Genomic DNA, 21,773 nt, shown 5'->3' with positions numbered 1-21,773 from the left:
GTTTTCTGATACAGTAACAAAATACAGTAGTCAACTTAAAAGAGATTACTCATCGTTTGGGAGACTTCAGTCTGGGAACACTTGGCCCCATTGCTTTGGGCCTGTGGTGGCAGAGTCCTCATGGCAGGCACACATGGTGGAGGAGGCCCATGTGGTGGCCAGGCACAAAAGAGAAAAGAGACCAGGGCCCCACAGTCCCCTTCAAAGAATACCCGATTGTCTTTGTCACTTTTCTGTTGCTGTGACAGAAAAACCGAGGCACTTAGAAATGTGTTTTTTTTTTCTTTCTTTTTTTTTTTTTTTTTTTCCCGAGAGGGTTTCTATGTGTAGCTTTGCGCCTTTTCCTGGCACTCACTTGGTAGCCCAGGCTGCCCTCAAACTCACAGAGATCCGCCTGGCTCTGCCTCCCAAGTGCTGGGATTAAAGGCATGCGCCACCACTGCCCGGCTAGAAATGTGTTTAATTGGGCTGCGGCTTCAGGTTGGAGTCCAGAATGGTGCAGGAGAGGCGTGGTAGCAGGAATAACTGAGTTTACAAGATGAGCCACAAACAGGAGGCAGAGAGCCCCCTGGGGGTGGCAGGGTGCTTTGGAAGCCTCAGAGCCTGTCCCTGGGACCTATGACCTCCACGGAGGCCACACCTGATCCTTCCTGAACAGCACTACTAATTGGGACCAAGTGTTCATATATGAGTGTGTGGGGCTCTTCTCATTCAGACCACCATGCCAGTGATTTAAAACCCTCCACAACCCTACCCGCACCCCCACCCCCGTAACACACAAACCTTCTAATGGCACCCTGGGCTAGAGATCAAGCCTTAGGGGGACACCCGATTCCAAACTGGAGCACTGGGCAAGAAGATGCTTAGGGACAGTTTGGAATGAATGTGGCCTTGTCATTTTCTGTCAAGTCCCCACTCTGCTCAGAAAGCACAGGGTGTCTCTGTCACAGTGGGCAGAGTGAGGCAGGCAAGTGAGGGCAAACAGACTGGCTTGGAGAAGCATTTCTCTCTAGGACTGCAGACATCTGTCAGTTCTCTTTCCTCTGGCAAGAGGGAGAGGGGCAGGTGGAGAGAGGAAGGTGGGAATGCTGCCGGACTGAGAATGGATCCGTGTGAACAACTGTAATCTGGCCTGCAGGACTGAGAATGGATCTGTGTGAACAACTGTAATCTGGCCTGCAGGACTGAGAATGGATCTGTGTGGACAACTGTAATCTGGCCTGCAGGACTGAGAATGGATCTGTGTGGACAACTGTAATCTGGCCTGCAGGACTGAGAATGGATCTGTGTGGACAACTGTAATCTGGCCTGCAGGACTGAGAATGGATCTGTCAACAACTGTAATCTGGCCTGCAGGACTGAATGGATCTGTGTCAACTGTAATCTGGCCTTTGGGGTTCTATTTAGTTCTTGAGCTCTGGGGTTTGTCTGAGGTCAGGGCCATTGTTTCTGCCTTTATTTGAGACAATAAGGGGACAAGGATCATCTCCATGCCTCTCCTGCAGACCTTCATCTCTGGCCATTGACCCTCAAGAGTCCAGGGCTCTGCACCCAGAAGTTAGTTAGGTTTGGTTTAGTTAGGTTTGAGGGGGGCAAACGGGAAGATCTCTGTCTGGAATCTGTCCCTCATGAGGCCACAGCAACTGCCTGGGGAAGATCTCTGTCTGGAATCTGTCCCTCATGAGGCCACAGCAACTGCCTGGGGAAGATCTCTGTCTGGAATCTGTCCCTCATGAGGCCTTTCTGCCCCTGCCCTTGGGTTAAAAGCATCCTCCTGGGCTGGGGAGATGGCTTAGCCAATAACAAGTCCTGCAGTTTGATCCTCAGAAGCCATGTAACAAGCAGCATGGCCCAGCATGCACCTGTAATCTCAGCTCTGATTTGCGAGCCAACTGGTCTACCTGATTTTTTACCTTCAAATTCAATGAGAGACCCTGCCTGAAAAAATAAGGTGTATGTAAGGGGCTGAAGAGATGGCTCAGCAGCCCAGTGTGGTGGTGCATTATTGGAATTTTCCCAGGGGCCTGCTCTGAGAAGATTCCTCCCAGAGTCCTGGGGAAAACTCTACTGCCGGAGTGGGGCAGGGGACAGGGAGATGGGTGTATCTGAGGGAGAAGAATCTAAGTACACCAGGTTCTTTTGTCCGTCCATTTTATTTCTCTAAGACAAGATTGTCTACATTCCTTCAGTTCCATTGTGACTCTCAGTTCCTCTTGGTCCCTTCTTTTCCTGTCCTCTTATAGCCCTAGTAATAACTAAGCTCTCATGCTCTCGACCTCATCCTCCATTCCTTCATCCTCCATCTTTCCTTCCTCTTCTCCTGCTCTGACCCAATCTCTACTCATCCAAAAACTCTGCCGTTCTCCCTTCTCCTGCCCAGACCAGGAAATTCTGCCCCAGCCTTCACTCCACCTGGTTATGAAAAAACCTTTTGTCCTGAGTCAATAGCTCTGGAATGCCACTAGGCCTGAAGGAAAGGGATGGTCTGAGCTTCATTTGCACAAGAAACAAAGCTGTGCATCTACAGTCCACCTGTCTTCTAGGCTCTGTAGGGGTGTTATCTAGTTCAGATCAGCAGTAGGTCTGAGAAGCTTACACTGTTCACCATATGGCCTAGTAGTATGTGAGCACACAAAAATTCACAGCAGAAGACAGCTGATATATTAAAAGCTGAGTAATACCAAATATTCCCTGATATACGGCTTCCCTCTAGAAAGATTCCTTGACCTTTCTAGATACAGCCTTATTATACACAGCTGAATCTCTATAATATATTCTTGTGGCTTGCAGCAGTACATGCCTTGAACCCTAGTATTTAGGAGTGAGGGCGGCTCTCTCAAGGCCAACCTGATCTACATAGCAAGTTCTAGGACAGCTACAAAAACAGACCTGTCTCAGAAAAGAGGGCAGAGGAGAAATGGCTCAGTGGTTAAGAGCACTGGCTATAAAACCATGTGGGCTGGGGGCTGGGGCTGGATGGACAGATGTCTCCTCCACCCACATCCCCTCCTGTGTGTGCTTGGGAAAAACTTCAGTTTTTTGTTTTTGTTCTTCTGAATAAAAAAGGGTTTTGTTTGTTTAATTTTTTGAGATGGTTTCTCTGTGTATCCCTGGCTGTCCGGGACCTCGCTCTGTAGATCAGGCTAGCCTCCAACTCAGAGGGCTGCCTGCCTCTGCCTCCCAGGTGCTGGGATTAAAGGTGAGTGCCACCACTGCCTGGCTGTAAAAAAGTCTTAAAAAAAAAAAAAGCATTGCTCTCCAAAGGACGTAGGCTTGATTCCCAGCACCCACATGGCAGTTCACAATCGCCTACAACTCCAGTCCCAGGAGATCCAATGGCCTCTTGGCCTGTGAGGGCACCGGGCACACATGTGGTGTGTGGTGCAGAGACCTATCTGCAGGTTAAACACACATAAAACACAAAGAAATGAAGAGAGAGAGAGGAGCGAGAGAGCACATATTGCTCTTCAAGAAAGAACACATTCAGTTTCCAGCACACACAGGGCAGATAAGAAGTGGTTGTCACTCTGGTCCCAGGGGATCTGACACCCTCTTCTGGCTTCTGTGGGTGCCAGGCACACATGTAGTACAAAAGACATCCATCCATGCAGGCAAAACATCCATCCATACATGCACACACACATACACTAAAAGTAATAATCAGGTAGAGAGAGACTACCAAACACACCAGATGTCAATCTCTGGTCTCCACATACATGTGAACTTGCACATATACGATACACAAATACCCTCTCTCCACAGGGCCCGCTGAAAGACCACCTCTCGAGGCCTTCAGGTTAACCTTTTATTGACACAAAGGAGAAAGGATTGGATCAGTTTAGTCTTTCGAGTCCAGAACTCTGCCTCCCTCCTTCCCATCAACTTAGCACCAAGTGCAGGTTTCCACAGCCCTGAAGCCTGAGCAGACTTCCTCTCACACCTTTCCCTTCAGAGAAAGCTTTAAGATGAAAGACCTCACCCCAGTGGTCTGGCAGGGAGGAGGCCGAGTGAGAAGAGTGGCTGGCAGGACTGTGTTCTGGGAGCCACCCCTTCCTGAGGAGAAGGCAGAGCTGAGGCAGGAGAATGCAGGGTCTCCTCACTCATGCCCCTGGGGAGCTGCCATGACAGAGGGAATGGGGACAGATGTGGACAGGGAGATGGGGCTGGACAATACAAATAAAGGGCACATTTGGGAACGTGAAGGAGCAAGGAGCTGACCCTTGCTGAGTCTAGGGATGTGGATGGGAGGTATGGGTGTGTGGGGTCAGCAACAGCTCTAACCAAACACCAGTGTCCCCTCCCTGAATTGCATTTATCATGCCAAGAACCTTAAGGAAGAGGCACGGGGTTGGAAGAGAAAAATGTCAAGAGGTCTGTGCTGTGGACTGGAAGCCACGGCCAGTGGGAAGGTCACAGCAGTCTCCGATGACATTCAGTGACCCCCAGAGTTATCCCCACTGAGGGAGGGCAGCTGTTGACAGGCCAGTTCCACGGCCACTGTCCCCCAGCGCAGTGCCTTTGCGTCTGAGGTCAGACCCGAGACTCTGGCCCTCAGAGCTCCTCATGGATCCGCTCCTGGTCCTCATCCGACTTCAGCTTGAGTTCCTCGGCTGTGATCTTGCCATCCTGGTTTCGGTCCTGGTTCTGAAACATGTCTCTTATAGTTTTGTCAGGGTCTTGCCCAGGCATGAGGCGTCCTTTGCCTTCATTCACTTGAGCCTTGATGAAGGAGGAGAACTGGGGGGGAGGGAGAGCAGAGGACAAGGCTGTGAGGAACGTGGTCAACATCTGTGGGTTGCCTTGGGAAGGGACCCCAACATTACTTTCCCAGGCCTGGTTCCCAGGGAATTCAGGCCCGAGATGGACGGTAAGTAGAGCTGAGGGGCCAGATGGGGTAAGTGACAGCCAGGTGGGAGGACAGACGTGTGCAGGAGAGGCAAGCATGAAGCTCAGCAGAAGGGGAGCAGGCTGGGTGGACAGAGGGCAAGTAAGCATGCTGGCTTCCGGGTTGGGGTTCTGACTAAGTTCCTAGCCCACCTCTTCTGGGGGCACCTCTCCATCTTTATTGAGATCCATGTCTTCAAACAGGCTGGCGGGAGGGTCCTGGTGCCACACAAACAGGTAGCCCGTGGGCAGGCCATCCTCTCGGGATACCAGCTCCACCTCAAACATCAGGACAGCACTGCCAGGGACACCCCGGGCTAGAGAGAGGGAGAAGAGGACAGGGTTCCAGTGAGGCCTAAAGCTAAGCCTTAACACAGACCTTAGTTTTCTTCCATGGAAGGGGCATGGGATGTTCAGGAAATACCCGAGAAGTTTCCCTGATCCCACCCCACCCCCCCAGCCACCAAGGCCTGAGATGGGTAGGGTAAACTGGGAATAGACATGAGATCCAGGTCGCTGTCCCTCACCTCCACTCTCCCCATGGGCCAGGTGTGGGGGCACAATGAGCTGCCTCCTCTCTCCCACACACATGCCCTGCAGGCCCCTGTCCAGACCTTCGATCACTTTGTTGGCGCCAAGGGTGGCCTCTTGCGGGGCCTCATAGTCGTGGCTGTGGGGAGAGTGGATTCCCAGGTCAGCAACAGGGGTGTCTGAGGGCTCATTGCGTTCAGTTTCTCCGTCATACTAGAATGGCGGTTCTCTAGGTTCACTCCCCGACCCCGTCCCCATATTTTATATCCACGGCTCTCTGCGGCTCACTCAGATGGAGACTTGTGGAGGAATCGAGAGACGGTGAGACCCAGAGAAGGAGAAAGAGCCTGCAAGCTATTAGAAGCCCACCACCAGCCCAGCCCTGGCCCTGCCCAAGAACCCACGAAGAGAAGAGCCTGGTGCCATCCAGCAGAGAACAGTTGTAATGGTAGCGAATGAAGTCCCCAATCTTGGATGTCTCATTGCAGTTCTCAGGCGGCCGGAACAGCGTCTTGATTTCCACAGGGTCCGCAGGGTTGTGGAAGTCGATGACATGCACGTCAAAGATGAGCACTGCTGAGCCAGGGATCTTGTCTCCTGAGGCCAGATGGGGCATGGTCAGCTCAGGGCTCTGGGGGAGGTCTGCTCACTATCTCCATGGGGCCCAGGCTGGACACCCCTTCCCAATGTCAGGGAGTCATAGGAGGTCAGATGACATGTTCCGGAATGTGTGCTTCCTACATCTTGCTGTTGGAGTGATGGGATAGAGAAGGCAGGGAAACCCTTTCCCACCCGACACCTTGCAAGCAAGCTCCCAGTAACATCCTGCAATGAGTGGTACCCAGTGCATCAGTGAGGAGCCTGAGGCTTCCAGAATCTCTAGTATAGGCTCGTTGCTCAGTGGTGCTCTTTATTCTCTTTTTTTGTTTGTTTGTTTGTTTTTCGAGACAGGGTTTCTCTGTGTAGTTTTGGTGCCTGTCCTGGATCTTGCTCTGTAGACCAGGCTGGCCTCAAACTCATAGAGATCCACCTGGCTCTGCCTCCCAGTGCTGGAATTAAAGGCGTGCGCCACCGCCACCCTGCTTGGTGCTGTTTATTCTTAACCATCCTCTGTCCCCAACTTGGGGGTTGGCTGCCTTTCTCCCCTACAGGAGGGGGAGTGAGGCCTGCCTTGGAGGAACAGGATAGATTCCGCCTCACAGAGATCCAATGGGTGACCAAGTATAAGCTGTACATGCTTGGGCAATGGGAGGGAGAGCAATCTTAGGGGCATACTTCAGGGGAGCTGAGGGGTGGCCTGGGAAGCCAAATCCTACCTGTCCCATTCTCCCCATAGGCAAGGTGAGGGGGCACAGTAATCCTCCTTCGCTCCCCTATGCATGCGCCCTGCAGCCCCTGGTCCATCCCAGGGATGATGTAACCCTGCCCAACATAGGTATTGTAGGTGTGGTTGCGGGAGTAGCTGCAATAGAGGGGAAGGGGTGGGGAGGGAGTCAAAGGGGCCCCACCCCTTCCAGGCCCCACCCCTTCAGAGTACCCCTAAGCCCCCACCCTCCCAGCTCAGGACACCCTCTGACCTGGAATCAAAGAGGGTACCATCCATTAAAGAACCATTGTAGTGGTAACGCATGAAGTCCCCCGCCACCGCTCGCCGGACACAGTCCTGGGGCAGCTCCAGCGTCTCCAGCTGGACTGTGTCCTTCGGGTTGTGGACATCAATCAGCAGGACATAGAAGACCAGGGAGGCCTGCGGGGGTATCACAGTCCCTGGGGAGGGCATAGGGCTTGAACCATACAAGTGGAGAGCGAGCCCAGGCTCAACAAGGGGCCTCATGCAAAAAGCCCTACTCTGCCCTCCTATGTCTTCCTCCTTGGCTGTCCGCAGAGCCATCACCAACCCACACCGGAGCCATCACCAACCCACACCGAGCCTTCGTGTGAATCAGAACAAGCAATTCTGTCTAGGGGGTAGATTTTTATCTCCACTTGCCTCCTTAGCTGGATGCCCCTGGACAGTATACAATCTGAACAACTAGGTAGAACCCCAGTTTTTCCTCTTCTGGAGAATTCCCCCGTGCCCTTGCCTTACCGTAGCCTTTCTCCCCGTAAGCCAGGAAGGGAGGGATGATGATCTTCCTCTTCTCTCCAGGACACATGCCCAGCAGCCCTTGGTCCATGCCTTTAATCAGCCAACCAGAGCCGATATAGGTGTCGTAAGTGCCTCCCCTAGTGTAGCTGCAGAGAATAAGGCAGAGACCCTGTGGTTGGAGCTGAGAGAGGCAGAGCAGAGCAGGGCTCCCTTCTCTTGGTCACAGGCTTTAGGACTCCCACCCCCAGCCTCTACCTGTTGTCAAAGGCGGTGCCATCCAGCAGAGTGCCGTTGTAGTGATAGCGCACAAAGTCGCTGTTCTGCACCATGCGGGGGCAGTGAGGAGGGCGCAGGAGGATACTCATCTGCACCGTGTCCGCCTTGTTCCACACATCCAGAAGGACCATGTCGAAATAGAGGGTGGCATCAGGGGGAATGAGGCCCGCTGTGGGGAAGCAGCGAAGGCCAGGTTTACCGAAGTCCCCAGCCCAGATGGAGGTGTGAGAGGCCCACTACTCAGTTTTACACTGCCTACACCACCTGCTGTACCTCTGGCCCCAGCCACAGGGCTATATATCCAACTCCTCTCATTCCAGAGTGAAACGATGGTCACATCCCCTACCGATGAGATTGTGTGCAGTGTGACCTTGGCCAAGTCACTCAGCACCCTTGAGCTTCTGCATTCTGTCTATTCCTGCCTCCTGCCCCCTATGCCCATACCCTGGCCTCCTTACCCACACCGATGCTGCCGTAGCCCAGGTGGGGAGGCACAATGAGGCGACGGCGCTCGTTGACACACATGCCCATGAGACCTCTGTCCATGCCAGTGATGAGGCGGCCTACACCCACAACGATGGCCACCAGGGTGCTGCGGTCATAGCTGGGGGAATAAAGGGGACCGATGAGCGTGCCTGCAGCCACACAATACCCTCTGCCCACAGCTTCATATCACAGGACATGGTGCAGGCACACACACTCCTCACTTCCTCTCCCGGGCTAGCCCTTCTGCCCCTCTTAGGATAACAGGTTGGATGGGTGTGGTGGCGCACCCCTTTAGGCCCAATACCCTGGAAGCAGAGGCAGGTGGATCTCTGTGAGTTCAAGGCCAACCTGGTCTAGATAAGGAGTTCCTGGACAGCCAGAAGTAAATAGAGAAACCTAGTCTAATAATAATAATAATAATAATAATAATAATAATAATAAATAATAAAGAACAGGCTGTTATAAGAGAGAAGTCCCAGAGGAGGCCAGAAGCTTTTACTACCCTGAGAGGAGGGCGGGTGGAGCAGATAAGCCTGTCTGCTACGTATTGCTACTTCGGATAGCATAGCTCAGAGGGCAATTGAGCATTTATTGAGTACTTACAATACGTCAGATTAAGTGCCTGGCACTTCACATTCGTTATTTCACTGGATTTTCTCTGCACGAGGACATATTGCTTTCAGTTTTTCTTTTTCTTTGTTCTGATACTGGGAACAAAATCCAGGGCCTCACATATGCTAGGCAAGCACCTTGCTGCTGAGCGACATCCCAACTGTTCTCACTTTTTGTTGGGTTTTTTGTTTTTGTTTTTGTTTTTTTTTTTTTGGTTTTTCGAGACAGGGTTTCTCTGAGTAGCTTTGTGCCTTTCCTGGAACTCGCTTTGGAGACCAGGCTGGCCTCGAACTCACAGAGATCCGCCTGCCTCTGCCTCCCGAGTGCTGGGATTAAAGGCGTGTGCCACCACCGCCCGGCTTTTTGTTGGTTTTAAACAGGGTTTCTCTGTGTAGCCCTGACTGCCCTGGAACTCCCTTTGCAGCCCAGGCTGGCCTTGAACTCAGAGATCTGCCTGCCTCTGCCTTCCGAGTGCTGGGATTAAAGGCCTGCGCCACCACATCCGGCTTGTTCTGTTTTTGAAGAGAGAAACTGAGGCCTGACAGACTCATTATCCTACCTAAGGTCACAGCTCCCAGTTCCTGCTCCTAAGCTTCCATTCTCCAAGTAAGAGGAAGCAGAAGTGACCAGAGGCGAGCTGGAAAGCAGCCTTCCTCGGAAGAAGGCCCATTCTAAAATTACCCTGACTTGTATTTGTTTTCACAAGTAAAAAGAGAGTTCTTTTCTTTAAAGGAGGAGGAGGGGAGAGAGAGATTTGCATATGTATGTATATCTGTGAGTGTGTACACACCCATGTGTGCACCTGTGCATGCCTGCAGAGGCCCCCAGAAGGCACTGGGTGCCCTCATCTATCACTCTATGGCTAGCCTTTTAAGGTTCTCTTCCTTACCCTAGGTATGCACAGGACGCCCAGTTTCTCATATGGATGCTAATCCTTGTAGTGATTGAACAGCAAGTACCCTTAACCATTGAGCCATCTCTCCAGTCACCCCTGCTCTTTGAGACAGGTGTCATTTGTAGCCCTGGCTGGTCTGGAACTCTCTATGTAGTCAAGGATGACATTGAACTTATGTTCTTCCTACCTTTGCCTCCTGAATGCTGGGATTACAGGTGTATGCCACCATACCCAGTTTATATGGTTCTGGAGATCAAACCCAGGACTTCATGTATGCTGGGCAAGCACTCTAATAACTGAACTACACTCCCAGCCCCCAAGAATGGGCTACTAATTTTTTTAAAGGTTTGTTTATTTATTTATTTATTTATTTATTATGTATACAGTGTTCTGCCTGCATGTATGCCTGCAGGACAGAAGAGGGCACCAGATCTCATTACAGATGGTTGTGAGCCACCATGTGGTTGTTGGGAATTGAACTCAGGACCTCTGGAAGAGCAGCCAGTGCTCTCAACCTCTGAGCCATCTCTCCAGCCCCTGACATTAATTTTTTTTAGATTTATTTTATGAATTTGAGTGTTTTGTCTGTGTGTCTATGCACCGTGTGCATGCCATGTCTGGTGTCTACGGAGGTCAGAGATCCCACCGCAGTTACAGATGGTTATGAGCCACCATGAGAGTTCTGGGAACCAAACCCGGGTCCTCTGCAAGAACAAGTGTTCTTAACCGCTGAGCCATCTCTCCAGCCCCAGGACATTTTATTTTGGTTGAAAGGAGCCAAGAGTTAAAAATGTTTGCAAATTTCAACATTTAAAAATTGAGCCCAGGGTTGGGGATTTAGCTCAGTGGTAGAGTGCTTGCCTAGCAAGCACAAGGCCCTGGGTTCGATCCTCAGCTCCAGAAAAGAAAAAAAAAAAAAAACAAAAAACAAAAAAACAAAAAACCTGGGCCCAGCCAAGAGGTGGTGGTGTATACCTTTAATACCAGCATTAGAGGGGCAGAGGCAGGCAGGATCTCTTGAGTTTGAGACCAGCCTGGTCTACAGAGTGAGTTCCAGGATAGCCAGGGCTACACAAAGAAACACTGTCTTGAAAGACAAAAACAACAATAACAAAACAAAACAAACAAACAAACACTCCCCCCCCCCAAAAAAAAAACTGGGCCCAAGACAGGCTTAAGAAGTACCTACCGCCGGGCGTTGGTGGCGCACGCCTTTAATCCCAGCACTCGGGGAGGCAGAGCCAGGCGGATCTCTGTGAGTTCGAGGCCAGCCTGGACTACCAAGTGAGTCCCAGGAAAGGTGCAAAGCTACACAGAGAAACCCTGTCTCGGGAAAAAAAAAAAAAAAAAAAAAGAAGTACCTACCATGGGCTAGAGGGATGGCTCAGTGCTTAAGAGCACTGGCTGCTCTTCCAGAGGTCCTGAGTTCAATTCTCAGCACCCATATAGTGGCTCACAACCATCTGTAATAAGATCTGTTGCCTTCTTCTGACATGTAGATATACTACATGCAGGCAGAACACTGTATACATAATAAATAAATCTTTTTTTTTTTTTTTTAAAAAAAAAAAACAATCCCCACTAAACCGGGTCTTTAATCCCAGCACTTGGGAGGCAGAGGTGGGAGGATCTCTGTGAGTTCGAGGCCAGCCTGGTCTAGAGAGCTAGTTTTAGGACAACCAAGGCTACACAGAGAAACTCTGTCTCAACAAAACAAAACAAAAAGCACTCCCCACCAGGGAAGATACCCTCAGCCCTCAACCCATCATTATTGCCGGAGAGCTGAGCATGGTGGTGCATACTTTTAATTCTAATACTTGGGAGACAGAAGCATGCAGATCTGTAATTTGAGGCCAACCTGGTCCACTTAGTAATCTCAGGCCAGCCAGGGCTACATTGTGAGATTTTGTCTCAAAAAGGAGTCTGGAGGATGTCTCACGGTTTAGAGTACTTGTTGCCCTTGCCAAGTATATGGGTTCAAGTCCCAGTACCTACATGGTGGTTCACAGTCATCCACCCCTCTTCTGACTTCCTCTGACACCAGGCATGCACCCAGTGCACATACGTACATTTGGGCAAAAGATTCATACTCATAAAACAAATACATATTTTTTGTTTTGTTTTTTTTTGTTTCTGAGATAGGGTTTCTCTGTGTAGCCGTGGCTGTCCTGGAACTCACTCTGTAGACTAGGCTAGCCTCGAATTCAGAGATCTGCCTGCCTCTGCCTCCTGAGTGCTGGGATTAAAGGCATGTGCCACGCAGGGCAGTGGTAACTTTTTTATTTTTTATTTATTTTTAAGGCCCCCAGGCTGTGCTTGCAGCTCTATTCCTCACTTTACCCACAGTGCAGATTTTCTGTCTGGTCTATTTCTTTTACAATGCTGTATAAAGGCCAGGGCAGTGCACAAAGTGTCTGTGAGTTAAACACCATTGGTCAGGGCTGGAGAGAACTCAAAGGTTAAGGGCACCTTGTGGCTCTTCCAGAGGTCCTGAGTTCAATTCCCAGCAACCACATGGTGGCTCACAACCATCTGTAGTGAGAGCTGGTGCCCTCTTCTGGCCTGCAGGGATATGTGCAGACAGGACACTTTGTACATAATAAACACACCTTTTAAAAATTACATAAATAAACACTATGAGGGTTCTCCCCAGAGTCCAGGCCAGTAAGTCTGGCCACTGGAGGTCTGCAGGCACCGTGGAAGCCACTGTCATCTACCTTCCTCATTGTACCCTTAGGAAGTAGGTGCTGGTCCCTTCCCATGTTCAGACAGGGAAAGCGAAGATTCAAGAGGCAAAACTCCTCCGTCACCGCCTGGATTTGAACCCAGGGTCTTACACTTATAGTAGTCTCATCCAATATGCAATCTCCCTCCAGAGTCATGACCACTAATTGCTTATGGGCTGAGTTGTATATTTCAGAGAAGAGTCTGAAGGGTGACTCTTCTTTGTGGTGTAGAGTTTCAAGTGTGATAGGGCTTCAAGTTTACCTTACGGCCTGGAAAGAGGCTGCCACACAGCCCTGCTCTTCCCCAACAACCGAAGGGGATCTGCCTGGCTGACCGAGGGCTTTGGTCAGAATGGAAGCCTGTCCATCAAGCCAAGACTGGCAACGCAGCCTGATGTGGGCTGCTGGAGCGAAGATGGAGGAACGGAGTTCCCAGAGGCTTGGAGAAGGTGGCAGGGAGGTCCCCAGGGTGGCATGTCAGACCTTGTGACACGTGGACAGTTGGTCACAGCACCAGCTATGGCCTACCCCAAAATTATAACACCCACTCTGCTGAAGGCCCTCCCTGGCTGCTCTAGGGTCCTATACCCTACAGAAAATGTTGCTTCTCTAGTCTCCAAACATAAAGGCATAGAAAAATGGAGGTAGAAGTAGACAGGAAGCCAGGGTGTGTGGGAAGGCAGGTGGTCCCATCCATCCACTCACCCCAGGGTTCACATATAGTATGCAGAGTCTCTTTTCCCCTAAGACTGTGTACCAGGATACTGCTCATGTCTTTAAATACGGTAAATAAACATGGCACTTCACCACCGAAGCTCAGGAACGTGGTGGTGAGTCTGGGGGTGCCCAACGACTTACCTGGAGTCAAACTTCTTCCCATCTTCGAAAGTGCCATTGTAGTGGTAACGCACAAAATCTCCCATCTGCACTTCCCGGGGACAGGCCCGGGGGACATGATACCTCTCGATGACCACATCTTCCAAGGGGGCTCCGGCTGGGCTGGCACGGCCCAGCCCCCTCTCCAAGGTCTGTAGAAGCAGCAGCAACTGCAGCATGGGGAGCCGGCGGAGGGTGTGGCTGGGGGACCCCGCTAGGAACATGGTGCCCAGATGGAAGACGCTGGCAATGAGGGCGGACGCCAGCCGCCAGCCTCCTTCCCCCTCCTCAGAGCTGACTCCCCCCCTTCCTGTCCTCTCTCCCCACCCCGCCCTGGCGGGTCCACGTGGAATGGGGGCTGGGGAGACTGAGCTGGCCGGGTGGGGTGATGTTTGTGGTGGACTAGGAGGAGGGGGCCAGGTTGAGAGTCTCTGGAGTCCCAGGAATTTGCCACAAAGATCTCTGAGTCTCCCTCCCCCAAAACTTCGGGCCTGGCCCAGAGGGAGGTTCGGGAAAGATGAGAAGTCAGGATGGACTTCCAAAGAAAAAGTTTTTTTTCCCTGAGCCTCTGGGTCCTAAAGCTGGTTGGAGGCATCTCTAGCTTTTCCTGGCTCCCCAAGTCTAGGCCCCTTCTGGTGGCAGGTGAGGCCATAATCTGGATATTTCAGTCCTTCCCCTGCCCCAACTCTCTTCCCAAGAGTGGAGGGGGGAGGCGGGAGTAGGGAGAGTGCAGTCTCAGTGAAAGGCAGCTTTGTCCTGAAAAAGCCAGGCTGCTAGACAGACCCCGGGATCGAGCTCAGTCGGGAGGCTGGAGGTGTCAGTGCCAGGTGTGCGGGGTAACCCGAGTTGTGTTGCCCCTAGACGCCGGCGCGGGTGTTTGCGGGGCCACCTAGGGGGTGCAAAGGGGGCACTGGAGAAAAGACCAGATTCTGAGGCTTCACCCGGAGCGTAGGCAAAGTCAAGAGAGGTGGCACTTAAGGTGGGGGGGGGGGACACTGCCGGTGGGGAGGGGCTTTCTGGCTGTAAAATATAGCCCCACCCACCCGGGTCCGGGGGAGGGGGCGGGGCGGGGCGGGGCAAGCCTTGCAAGGGTGGAAAGTCCAGCCCACGTAGCGGACTAGAGCTACAACTGACCCTCGGAAAGAGAGGGGTGTCCCAACGTCCCTGCTCTAGCCCGAGGCCCGGCGCTAAGACCCAGCAGGAGCTCCGGGGGGTGGGGGGTGGGGGGACCGGAGCCATCGGTCCTCCCGCTGCTCCGGGAGCCTCGGGGCGCGGCGTGGGCATGGCTCGCCCGGCGTGGGGGTTGCTGTGGCTGCTGCTGGGCAGCGCCGGCGCGCAGTACGAGAAGTACAGCTTCCGAGGCTTCCCGCCGGAGGACCTGATGCCCCTGGCCACGGCCTACGGCCACGCTCTGGAGCTGTACGAGGGCGAGAGCTGGCGCGAGAGCGCACGCTACCTGGAGGCGGCGCTGCGGCTGCACCGGCTGCTGCGCGACAGCGAGGCCTTCTGCCACGCCAACTGCAGCGGCCCCGCCACCGCCGCCGCCGCCGCCGCCACCACCTCGCAGCCCCGGCCCGCGCCCGGCCCGGACGATGATCGCGACGGCGGCGGCGGCGGCGAGGACTGGGCGCGCGAGCTGCGGCTCTTCGGCCAAGTCCTGGAGCGCGCCGCCTGCCTGCGGCGCTGCAAGCGGACGCTGCCCGCCTTCCAGGTCCCCTACCCGCCGCGGCAGCTGCTGCGCGACTTCCAGAGCCGCCTGCCCTACCAGTACCTGCACTACGCGCACTTCAAGGTGGGCGCGGCCCCGACCGCCGTCGAGGGTCCCTAGGACGTGAGGCCCCCGCGGCGCGTCCGGCGCCCCACTGACCCACTCCCCACGCCCCCCACCAGGCGAACCGACTGGAGAAGGCGGTGGCCGCGGCCTACACCTTCCTCCAGAGGAACCCCAAGCACGAGCTGACCGCCAAGTATCTCAGCTACTACAGGGGGATGCTGGATATCGGAGATGAGTCCCTTACGGACCTAGAGGCCCAGCCCTACGAGGTGTGCAGAGAGTGGGAGGGTGGACTGGCCTTGGCGCGCCTTCTTACACACCCACACACCCTACACGCACACTTTACTAGCCGTCGGGGTTCCCTTGACGCCCCCTTGCCGTGCTCCTCTCCAGGCTGTGTTCCTCCGGGCTGTGAAACTCTACAACAGCGGGGACTTCCGCAGCAGCACAGAAGACATGGAGCGGGCCCTGGCTGAGTACATGCTGGTCTTCGCCCGGTGTCTAGCTGGCTGTGAAGGGGCCCATGAGCAGGTAGACTTCAAGGACTTCTACCCAGCCATAGCAGGTATCTCCCATTCAGACCACCGTGCATATCCCTCACCCATAGGGCCCCTGCTTCCAGGCCTCCTAAAGCCTCTGAACACACGGCTATGACCTGCAACAGCATTCAGCAGACACAGCAAAGTGCTCTGAAGCTGTATCTTCTCTGTCTCCAGTCAAATGAGAGGAATGCTGGTGTCCATAGCCGATTATGGGACAGTTAGGGCTGTAGAGAGAAATCTTGTCTCAAAAAAGGGGGGAGGGATGGTGTTCCACGACTTTAATCCCAGCACTTGGGAGGCAGAGGCAGGTGGATCTCTGTGAGTTCAAGGCCAGCCTGGTCTTTGGGCCACCAGCCTGTTCCCAAATCATGACACATTAGTCTATAACTAGGCTTACTAGTTATGAATGCTTGGCCTTATCTTACGCTTGTCCCACTAGCTCTTATAGCTTAAATTAACCTGTTTCTTTTCATCTGTGTTTTGCCTCGGGGCTTTTTAACCTTTCTTTCATTCTGTCCTACTCCGAGTCTGGCTGGCTGGTGGCTGACTGGCCCCACATGTCTCCCTCTCTCTCCTCTCTTGTTTTCTTCTCCTACTCATTCTCTCTGCTCACCAGCGCCACCTATCCGTCTACTGCCTAGCTATTGGCCATTCAGCTTTTTATTGGACCAATCAGGTGCCTTAGGCAGGCAAGGTGAAACAGTAGCACATCTTTACATAATTAAGTAAATGCAGCATAAACAATGTAACACAGCCCAGCAGTGGTGGCACACGCCTTTAATCCCAGCACTCGGGAGGCAGAGCCAGGCGGATCTCTGTGAGTTTGAGGCCAGCCTGGTCTACAGAGTGAGATCCAGGACAGACACCAAAACTACACAGAGAAACCCTGTCTCAAAAAACCCCACATTTTTACAAAGTTAAAGTAATATTCCATAACACTGGTCTACATAGTGAGCTCCAGAACAGCTAGAGTTACATAGTGAGACCCTGTCTCAAAACGAAAACAACCAACCAAACTAAACAACACAATAAAAAAAGATTTGGAATTGATACTAGACAGGTATGTCCAGAAAGCAGTTGTGGACGAAATGAAATCACAACTAGTCTTTGGATCCCTAACCACAAGGCCCCTCAATGAGGGTGAAGGTGGGGGCTGGAGAGATGGCTCAGCGGTTAAGAGCACTGGCTGCTATTCCAGAGGTCCCCGGTTCAATTCCCAGCACCCACATGGCAGCTCACAACTGTCTAACTCCAGGATCCGACACCCTCACACAGACATACATGGAGGCAAAACACCAATGCACTCAAAATAAAAATAGATTATTAAAAGATAATAAAATAATACTTTTAAAAAGAGGGTGAAGGTGAAGCAGAAAGGGCTATCTTCGGTCCTGTATGGTCTCAGTCCCACCGAAAACTCACCCTGTTGTTCTCAGCTGCTCTTCTCCCAGAATGCCCTCTGGTGTCAGATAGGGGTTGAGCAACAGGTGTAGCGGGCAGCAAGTACTTCTCAGCCCACATCAAGTTCTATGTGCCAAGCATTTCATACATGCTAACCTATGAAATCTTGACGAGGACGTACCTCTTGCACAGGGGAACAGGCTCCATAGGCAGATCTCGGTCTTTACGGGGGATCAGGGTTAGCACCCAGTGGTTCCTGACGGCTGCATCCTTCCTAGATCTCTTTGCAGAGTCCCTCCAGTGCAAGGTGGACTGCGAAACCAATCTCACCCCCAACGTTGGCGGCTACTTCGTGGAGAAGTTTGTGGCCACCATGTATCACTACCTGCAGTTTGCCTACTACAAATGTGAGCCTCCTGGATGGGCTGGGTAAAGTGGGGTAAGGGGCATGGGGAAGGGCAGTACACGGGGTCTCCCAGAAATGTGGGAAGGTGTCTCTCAGACTGAAGACTCTGGAGAAGGGGATGAAAGGCTGGGAGTGGTGGAGACATGGGCAGGAACCCAGGCAGGGGATGTGGGGAAGGTGAGAGGCCCTCTCGGGGGTGGTCAGCGACACTGCTCAGCACTGAAGAGTTTCTGTAGCCCCCATCTCTCTCCTCTCACCAACACCATGCCACTGGCGTCCCTGGACCCATTCTCCAGATTAAACTGAGGTTTCTAAAGGGCAAGAGACCATTAGCCCCATGACGAGGGAGTCACAGAGAGGTTGTGCCATCAGCTGGGGCTGGAGTGAGACAGTCCAGGGTTCCTACAACTCAGGGATGCCCGCTTCAGGGGCTAGAGCTGTGAGTGGAGGGGCTGAGGTCCGGGGCCAGGAGACCTCCTGAGGGCTGTGGCAGAGAGCCCTGAGGATCTCTAGTCCCCCCAGTTGCTGTCAATCTTCAGCAGTATCAGTACAAGCAGTTTATCTAATCTCCCTTTGCCTCCCATCCTTTGTCTATAAAACGCAATGACAATGATTGAGGTGTCAGGGAGTGACTCACACTGCCTGGTGAGAGGGCAACACCCAGGGCCTGTTGGATTGTGTTCTTTTGGGCGGGGTGAGGAGCCAGCAGGAGGAGTCTGGGGGTAGAGGCAGCGGGCTAGGTTGGAAGGTGGGTGTGAGATGGGATGAGTGGATTGCTTTTAAAGGAAAACATGAGGGTTACCCCCTTATTCTATCCTGCCCGCAGTGAACGACGTGCGCCAGGCTGCCCGCAGCGCTGCTAGCTACATGCTCTTTGACCCCAAGGACGGTGTCATGCAGCAGAACCTGGTGTATTACCGCTTCCATCGGGCTCGCTGGGGGCTTGAAGAAGAGGATTTCCAGCCCCGGGAGGTGGGAACTGCCTCTAGTGAGGCACTGGCCTAACATGCAGTTTTGTGGCTTAGTTTACAAAATAAAACCAAAAAAACCTCTTGGTTTCCTTGGAAGTCTGGAGAGGAAGGGGAAAAGATGAATATGGGCTGTGGTTAGAGTCTAGGCTTCAGCATAGTGTCTGGGATGTGGGAGGAATGCAAATAGGTGCCCACACATGCCTGCTTTCACCTCATTGCTGTCTTTTGAGCTTCCCCCCTCCCCCAGGGGCCTGTTAGTCTGAACCAATGAGAAAACCCCTTGGGAGTTTAGGGCAAGGCTGGCAACTATGAGCCCCATGGTGCCATCCCCACTTTCCATGCCTGGGCAGACATTACTAATGGATTGAAGCACTCTTCCTCCTGGAATCCTCAGAATCCTTCTTAATCCAGTGTTCCAAGTAACTAGGATTATTCTATGAGCTGATCTGTTTCCCCCTGATCGCTGAGCCCTGTCCTTCTGCCATTTGGCAGCAGGGTCCACCTCACTCTGCCCTTCCCTTCCTCCTCCTAGGAGGCCATGCTCTACCACAACCAGACCTCTGAGCTTCGGGAGTTGCTGGACTTCACACACATGTACCTTCAGTCAGATGATGAGGTGAGTGGCTCCCCATGAGAGGCTGGACCATGATGGGGACCCGTCCCAGGCTCTTTCCTGAGGTCACTGTGTGTGACCACCAGCTGTTGTGAGGCAGGAGTTTCCTGTCCCCCGTCTGTACCTCTCTTTTCCCGCCACCTTAGTGATCCCACAGCGCTTTCTCTGCCTGTCCCAGGCCTATGCCTCCTGGGCCCAGCTCAAATGGTAGCTCCTCTAGGGAGCCCTTGCTGGATGTTCTGGCTTTCTTCTGGGCTGACACTGGCCTCCCCACCTGCCTGGCCACCTGGCCTGAGACCTGGAGTAACCTCGTAGTCCTCATCCATCTCACCACGGCCAGATGGCTTCCTCGACAACTGCATCCCAGGACAGGAGACTGAATTATCCCCAGCTCTGCTACTGCACCTGGCATTATGCTCATTCATAGGAGTTTGAGCCTGTGGATAAATGGCCGAATGAATGAGTGAATGATGCTGGGAAGAGCCATAGCATGCACCAGTTCATGTGAGGGTTTGGCGGCCTGGGTTTCTTGGGGGATTGCTGTGCAACTTGTTTATTCACCCCTCAGTACATTCATTGTACCCCACCTTCAGTGAACTCAGGAGCAGGGTCTGCATTGTGACATGTGGCTGGCTTAGGTGCTGTTCACCCCTGCTCTGTTCTTTACCAGCCGGGTAGCCTTAGCATCGGTCTGGAAGTCACGTAGCAAACTCCTACACCTTCATCCATGATATGAGGAGCATGCCTTTTGACTTTCATTGTGGTGCCAATGAAATGAGATCATTTAAAGCACCAGGCAAGCAACTGGCACTCGGTAGATGCTCGGGATGCACAGCAGTTTCGATGACTGCCACTTTTGGTCTGCTATTTGTCAGGCTTGGGTGGCAGTAAGTGGCTGAGAGGAACAGTCTGTCTCCCAGTGGTTCTCATGAGGGAGGCGTAGACAGTGCAGCTTCAGAGGCCAGCGTGGGTACTGGCCAGGGTGAGGCTTGAAGGCCTCAGCCTGGAGTGGACATGTGGCTTTGGAAGAATCCACAGGCCCATCCAGGTCAGGGTTGCAAAGGTATTCCTGGCAGGGCCACAGCGCCAGAAGACAAAATGCACAGACTAGCAGTGTTCTCACCGGGTGTGGAGCCAGAGGTGGGGCTGTGGTGCAAGCCAGCCATGCTGACGCTAGCACCCCGCCTCCCCCCCCACCCCCCACACACACACTGCTGTCACTCAGGGAAGCAGTTTCAGAATGGGACCCAACAGGACAAACCCTGACATTGCCCTCATGTTAGATGCTGGCACTGGGGAGGGGGTTTCGGGCCTGCCTGCTCACCTCCTGCCAGGATGACACCAGGAAACCTGCTGAAGTGGGTGGGGACTGAAAGATGGGGTGGGGGAAGTGTTGTGATCTGAAGGGGAGCCTATATTTGGATGTGGGCCTGCTGTGACTCAGTTTCTCCCCCCACAACCCTGGGCTGCTCTAGATGGAGCTGGAGGAGACAGAATCGCCCCCGGATGAACCAGGGGAGGCAGAAGAACCCCCGTCTGATGCCGAGTTTGAAGGAGAGGGAGACTATGAAGAGGGCCTGTATGCCGACTGGTGGCAGGAGCCAGATGCCAAGGGCGACGAGGCGGAGGCTGGTCAGTAATGGACTGTGATGAAGGGCTAGGGACGGAGTTCTCCCTGGACTAGGGTGCCAATCTGGAGTGTGGGTGGGTGCTGCCACCCTGCTCTAGGGTGTTGCAGCCTATTGGTGGTCTACCCTCCTGCTAGGTCAGTACTCAAGACACTTGTTGGAGTGGGCAGGACTAACCCCTTGCTTTCTCCTTCCTTTTCAGAACCAGAGCCTGAACTGGCATAAAAGTGGTGACATACGCCTTTAGTCTCAGCACTTGGGAGGCAGAGGCAGGTGGATCTCTGAATTCGAGGCCAGCCTGGTCTACAGAGCGAGATCAGGGACAGCCAGGACTGTTATACAGAGAAATCCTGTCTCGAAAAACCAAAAAGAAAAAAAAAAAAAAAAAAAAGAGAGAGAGTGGTGACCCTAGTGCACCCCTCAAACTCAGGATACTGGGCCAGGAGCAAGAAATATTTATTAAAACTTAAAATGGCAAGGTATGGCGGTGCACGCCATTGACACCAGCACCCAGGGGAGGCAGAAGCAGTCAGATCTCAGTTCTGGGCCAGCCTGGCCTACGAATCCAGGCCAGCTGAGGCTACATAGTGAGATCGTGTTTCAAAACAAACACAGCTGACTGTGGTGGCACACACCTTTAATCCCAGCATTTGAGATGCAGAGGCGGGCGGATCTCTGAGTTCGAGGCCAGCCTGGACCACATAGTGAGTTCCAGGGGCCAGTCGAAGCTACATAGTGAGACCCTGTCTCAAAATGAAACAAGAAGAAAAAACTTAAAAGGGACACAGTTGGCCCAGACTCCACCCTGCCTCTCTGTGTCCTTGAACCGCAGAAGGGTGACCATGTGGCTGGTTGGCAGGTGAACTGTTGGGGGTCCCTCCTCCCCCTTTCGGCTTCCCTAAGGTGGACATCCTCCTGAGGAAGTTGTCAGCTTCTGGCTTGCGTTTCACAGGACCAAGGCCAGCCAGGTGACAGTTCTGTCTGAGCTGCAGAGGGGTTTGTGAAGAACTCGGGGCTTGGAGTTCTGGTGCTCAATAAACGTTTATTGTTGAATGAATCACTG

General features: G+C 53.0%; 2 protein-coding genes across 2 annotated transcripts; one reads left to right on the top strand and one right to left on the bottom strand.

Annotated features, from left to right (window-relative positions):
- Positions 1 to 3,791: 3,791 nt before the first annotated feature.
- On the bottom strand, positions 3,792 to 13,901 carry Fkbp10 (FKBP prolyl isomerase 10). Its single transcript, XM_059269733.1, has 10 exons — positions 13,358 to 13,901; positions 8,239 to 8,384; positions 7,760 to 7,949; positions 7,505 to 7,650; positions 6,993 to 7,182; positions 6,732 to 6,877; positions 5,820 to 6,012; positions 5,412 to 5,554; positions 5,038 to 5,201; positions 3,792 to 4,737 (listed from the first exon to the last, which is right to left on the bottom strand). Exons 1-10 carry the CDS (start codon positions 13,597 to 13,599, stop codon positions 4,552 to 4,554), a joined length of 1,746 nt encoding a protein of 581 aa, XP_059125716.1. The 5' UTR covers positions 13,600 to 13,901; the 3' UTR covers positions 3,792 to 4,551.
- Positions 13,902 to 14,611: 710 nt separating this feature from the next.
- P3h4 (prolyl 3-hydroxylase family member 4 (inactive)) lies at positions 14,612 to 21,773 on the top strand. Its single transcript, XM_059269732.1, has 8 exons — positions 14,612 to 15,167; positions 15,266 to 15,418; positions 15,543 to 15,714; positions 17,371 to 17,499; positions 18,325 to 18,470; positions 19,002 to 19,085; positions 20,558 to 20,714; positions 20,913 to 21,773. The coding sequence occupies exons 1-8, from the start codon at positions 14,658 to 14,660 to the stop codon at positions 20,933 to 20,935; spliced, it is 1,374 nt and encodes a 457-aa protein (XP_059125715.1). The 5' UTR covers positions 14,612 to 14,657; the 3' UTR covers positions 20,936 to 21,773.

Source organism: Peromyscus eremicus, chromosome 8a (genome assembly GCF_949786415.1).
Source record: "Peromyscus eremicus chromosome 8a, PerEre_H2_v1, whole genome shotgun sequence".
In the NCBI taxonomy this organism is placed as follows: domain Eukaryota; kingdom Metazoa; phylum Chordata; class Mammalia; order Rodentia; family Cricetidae; genus Peromyscus; species Peromyscus eremicus.
The sequence above is the reverse complement of the archived record's forward strand: the minus strand, read 5'-3'. Positions and strand labels throughout refer to the sequence as shown.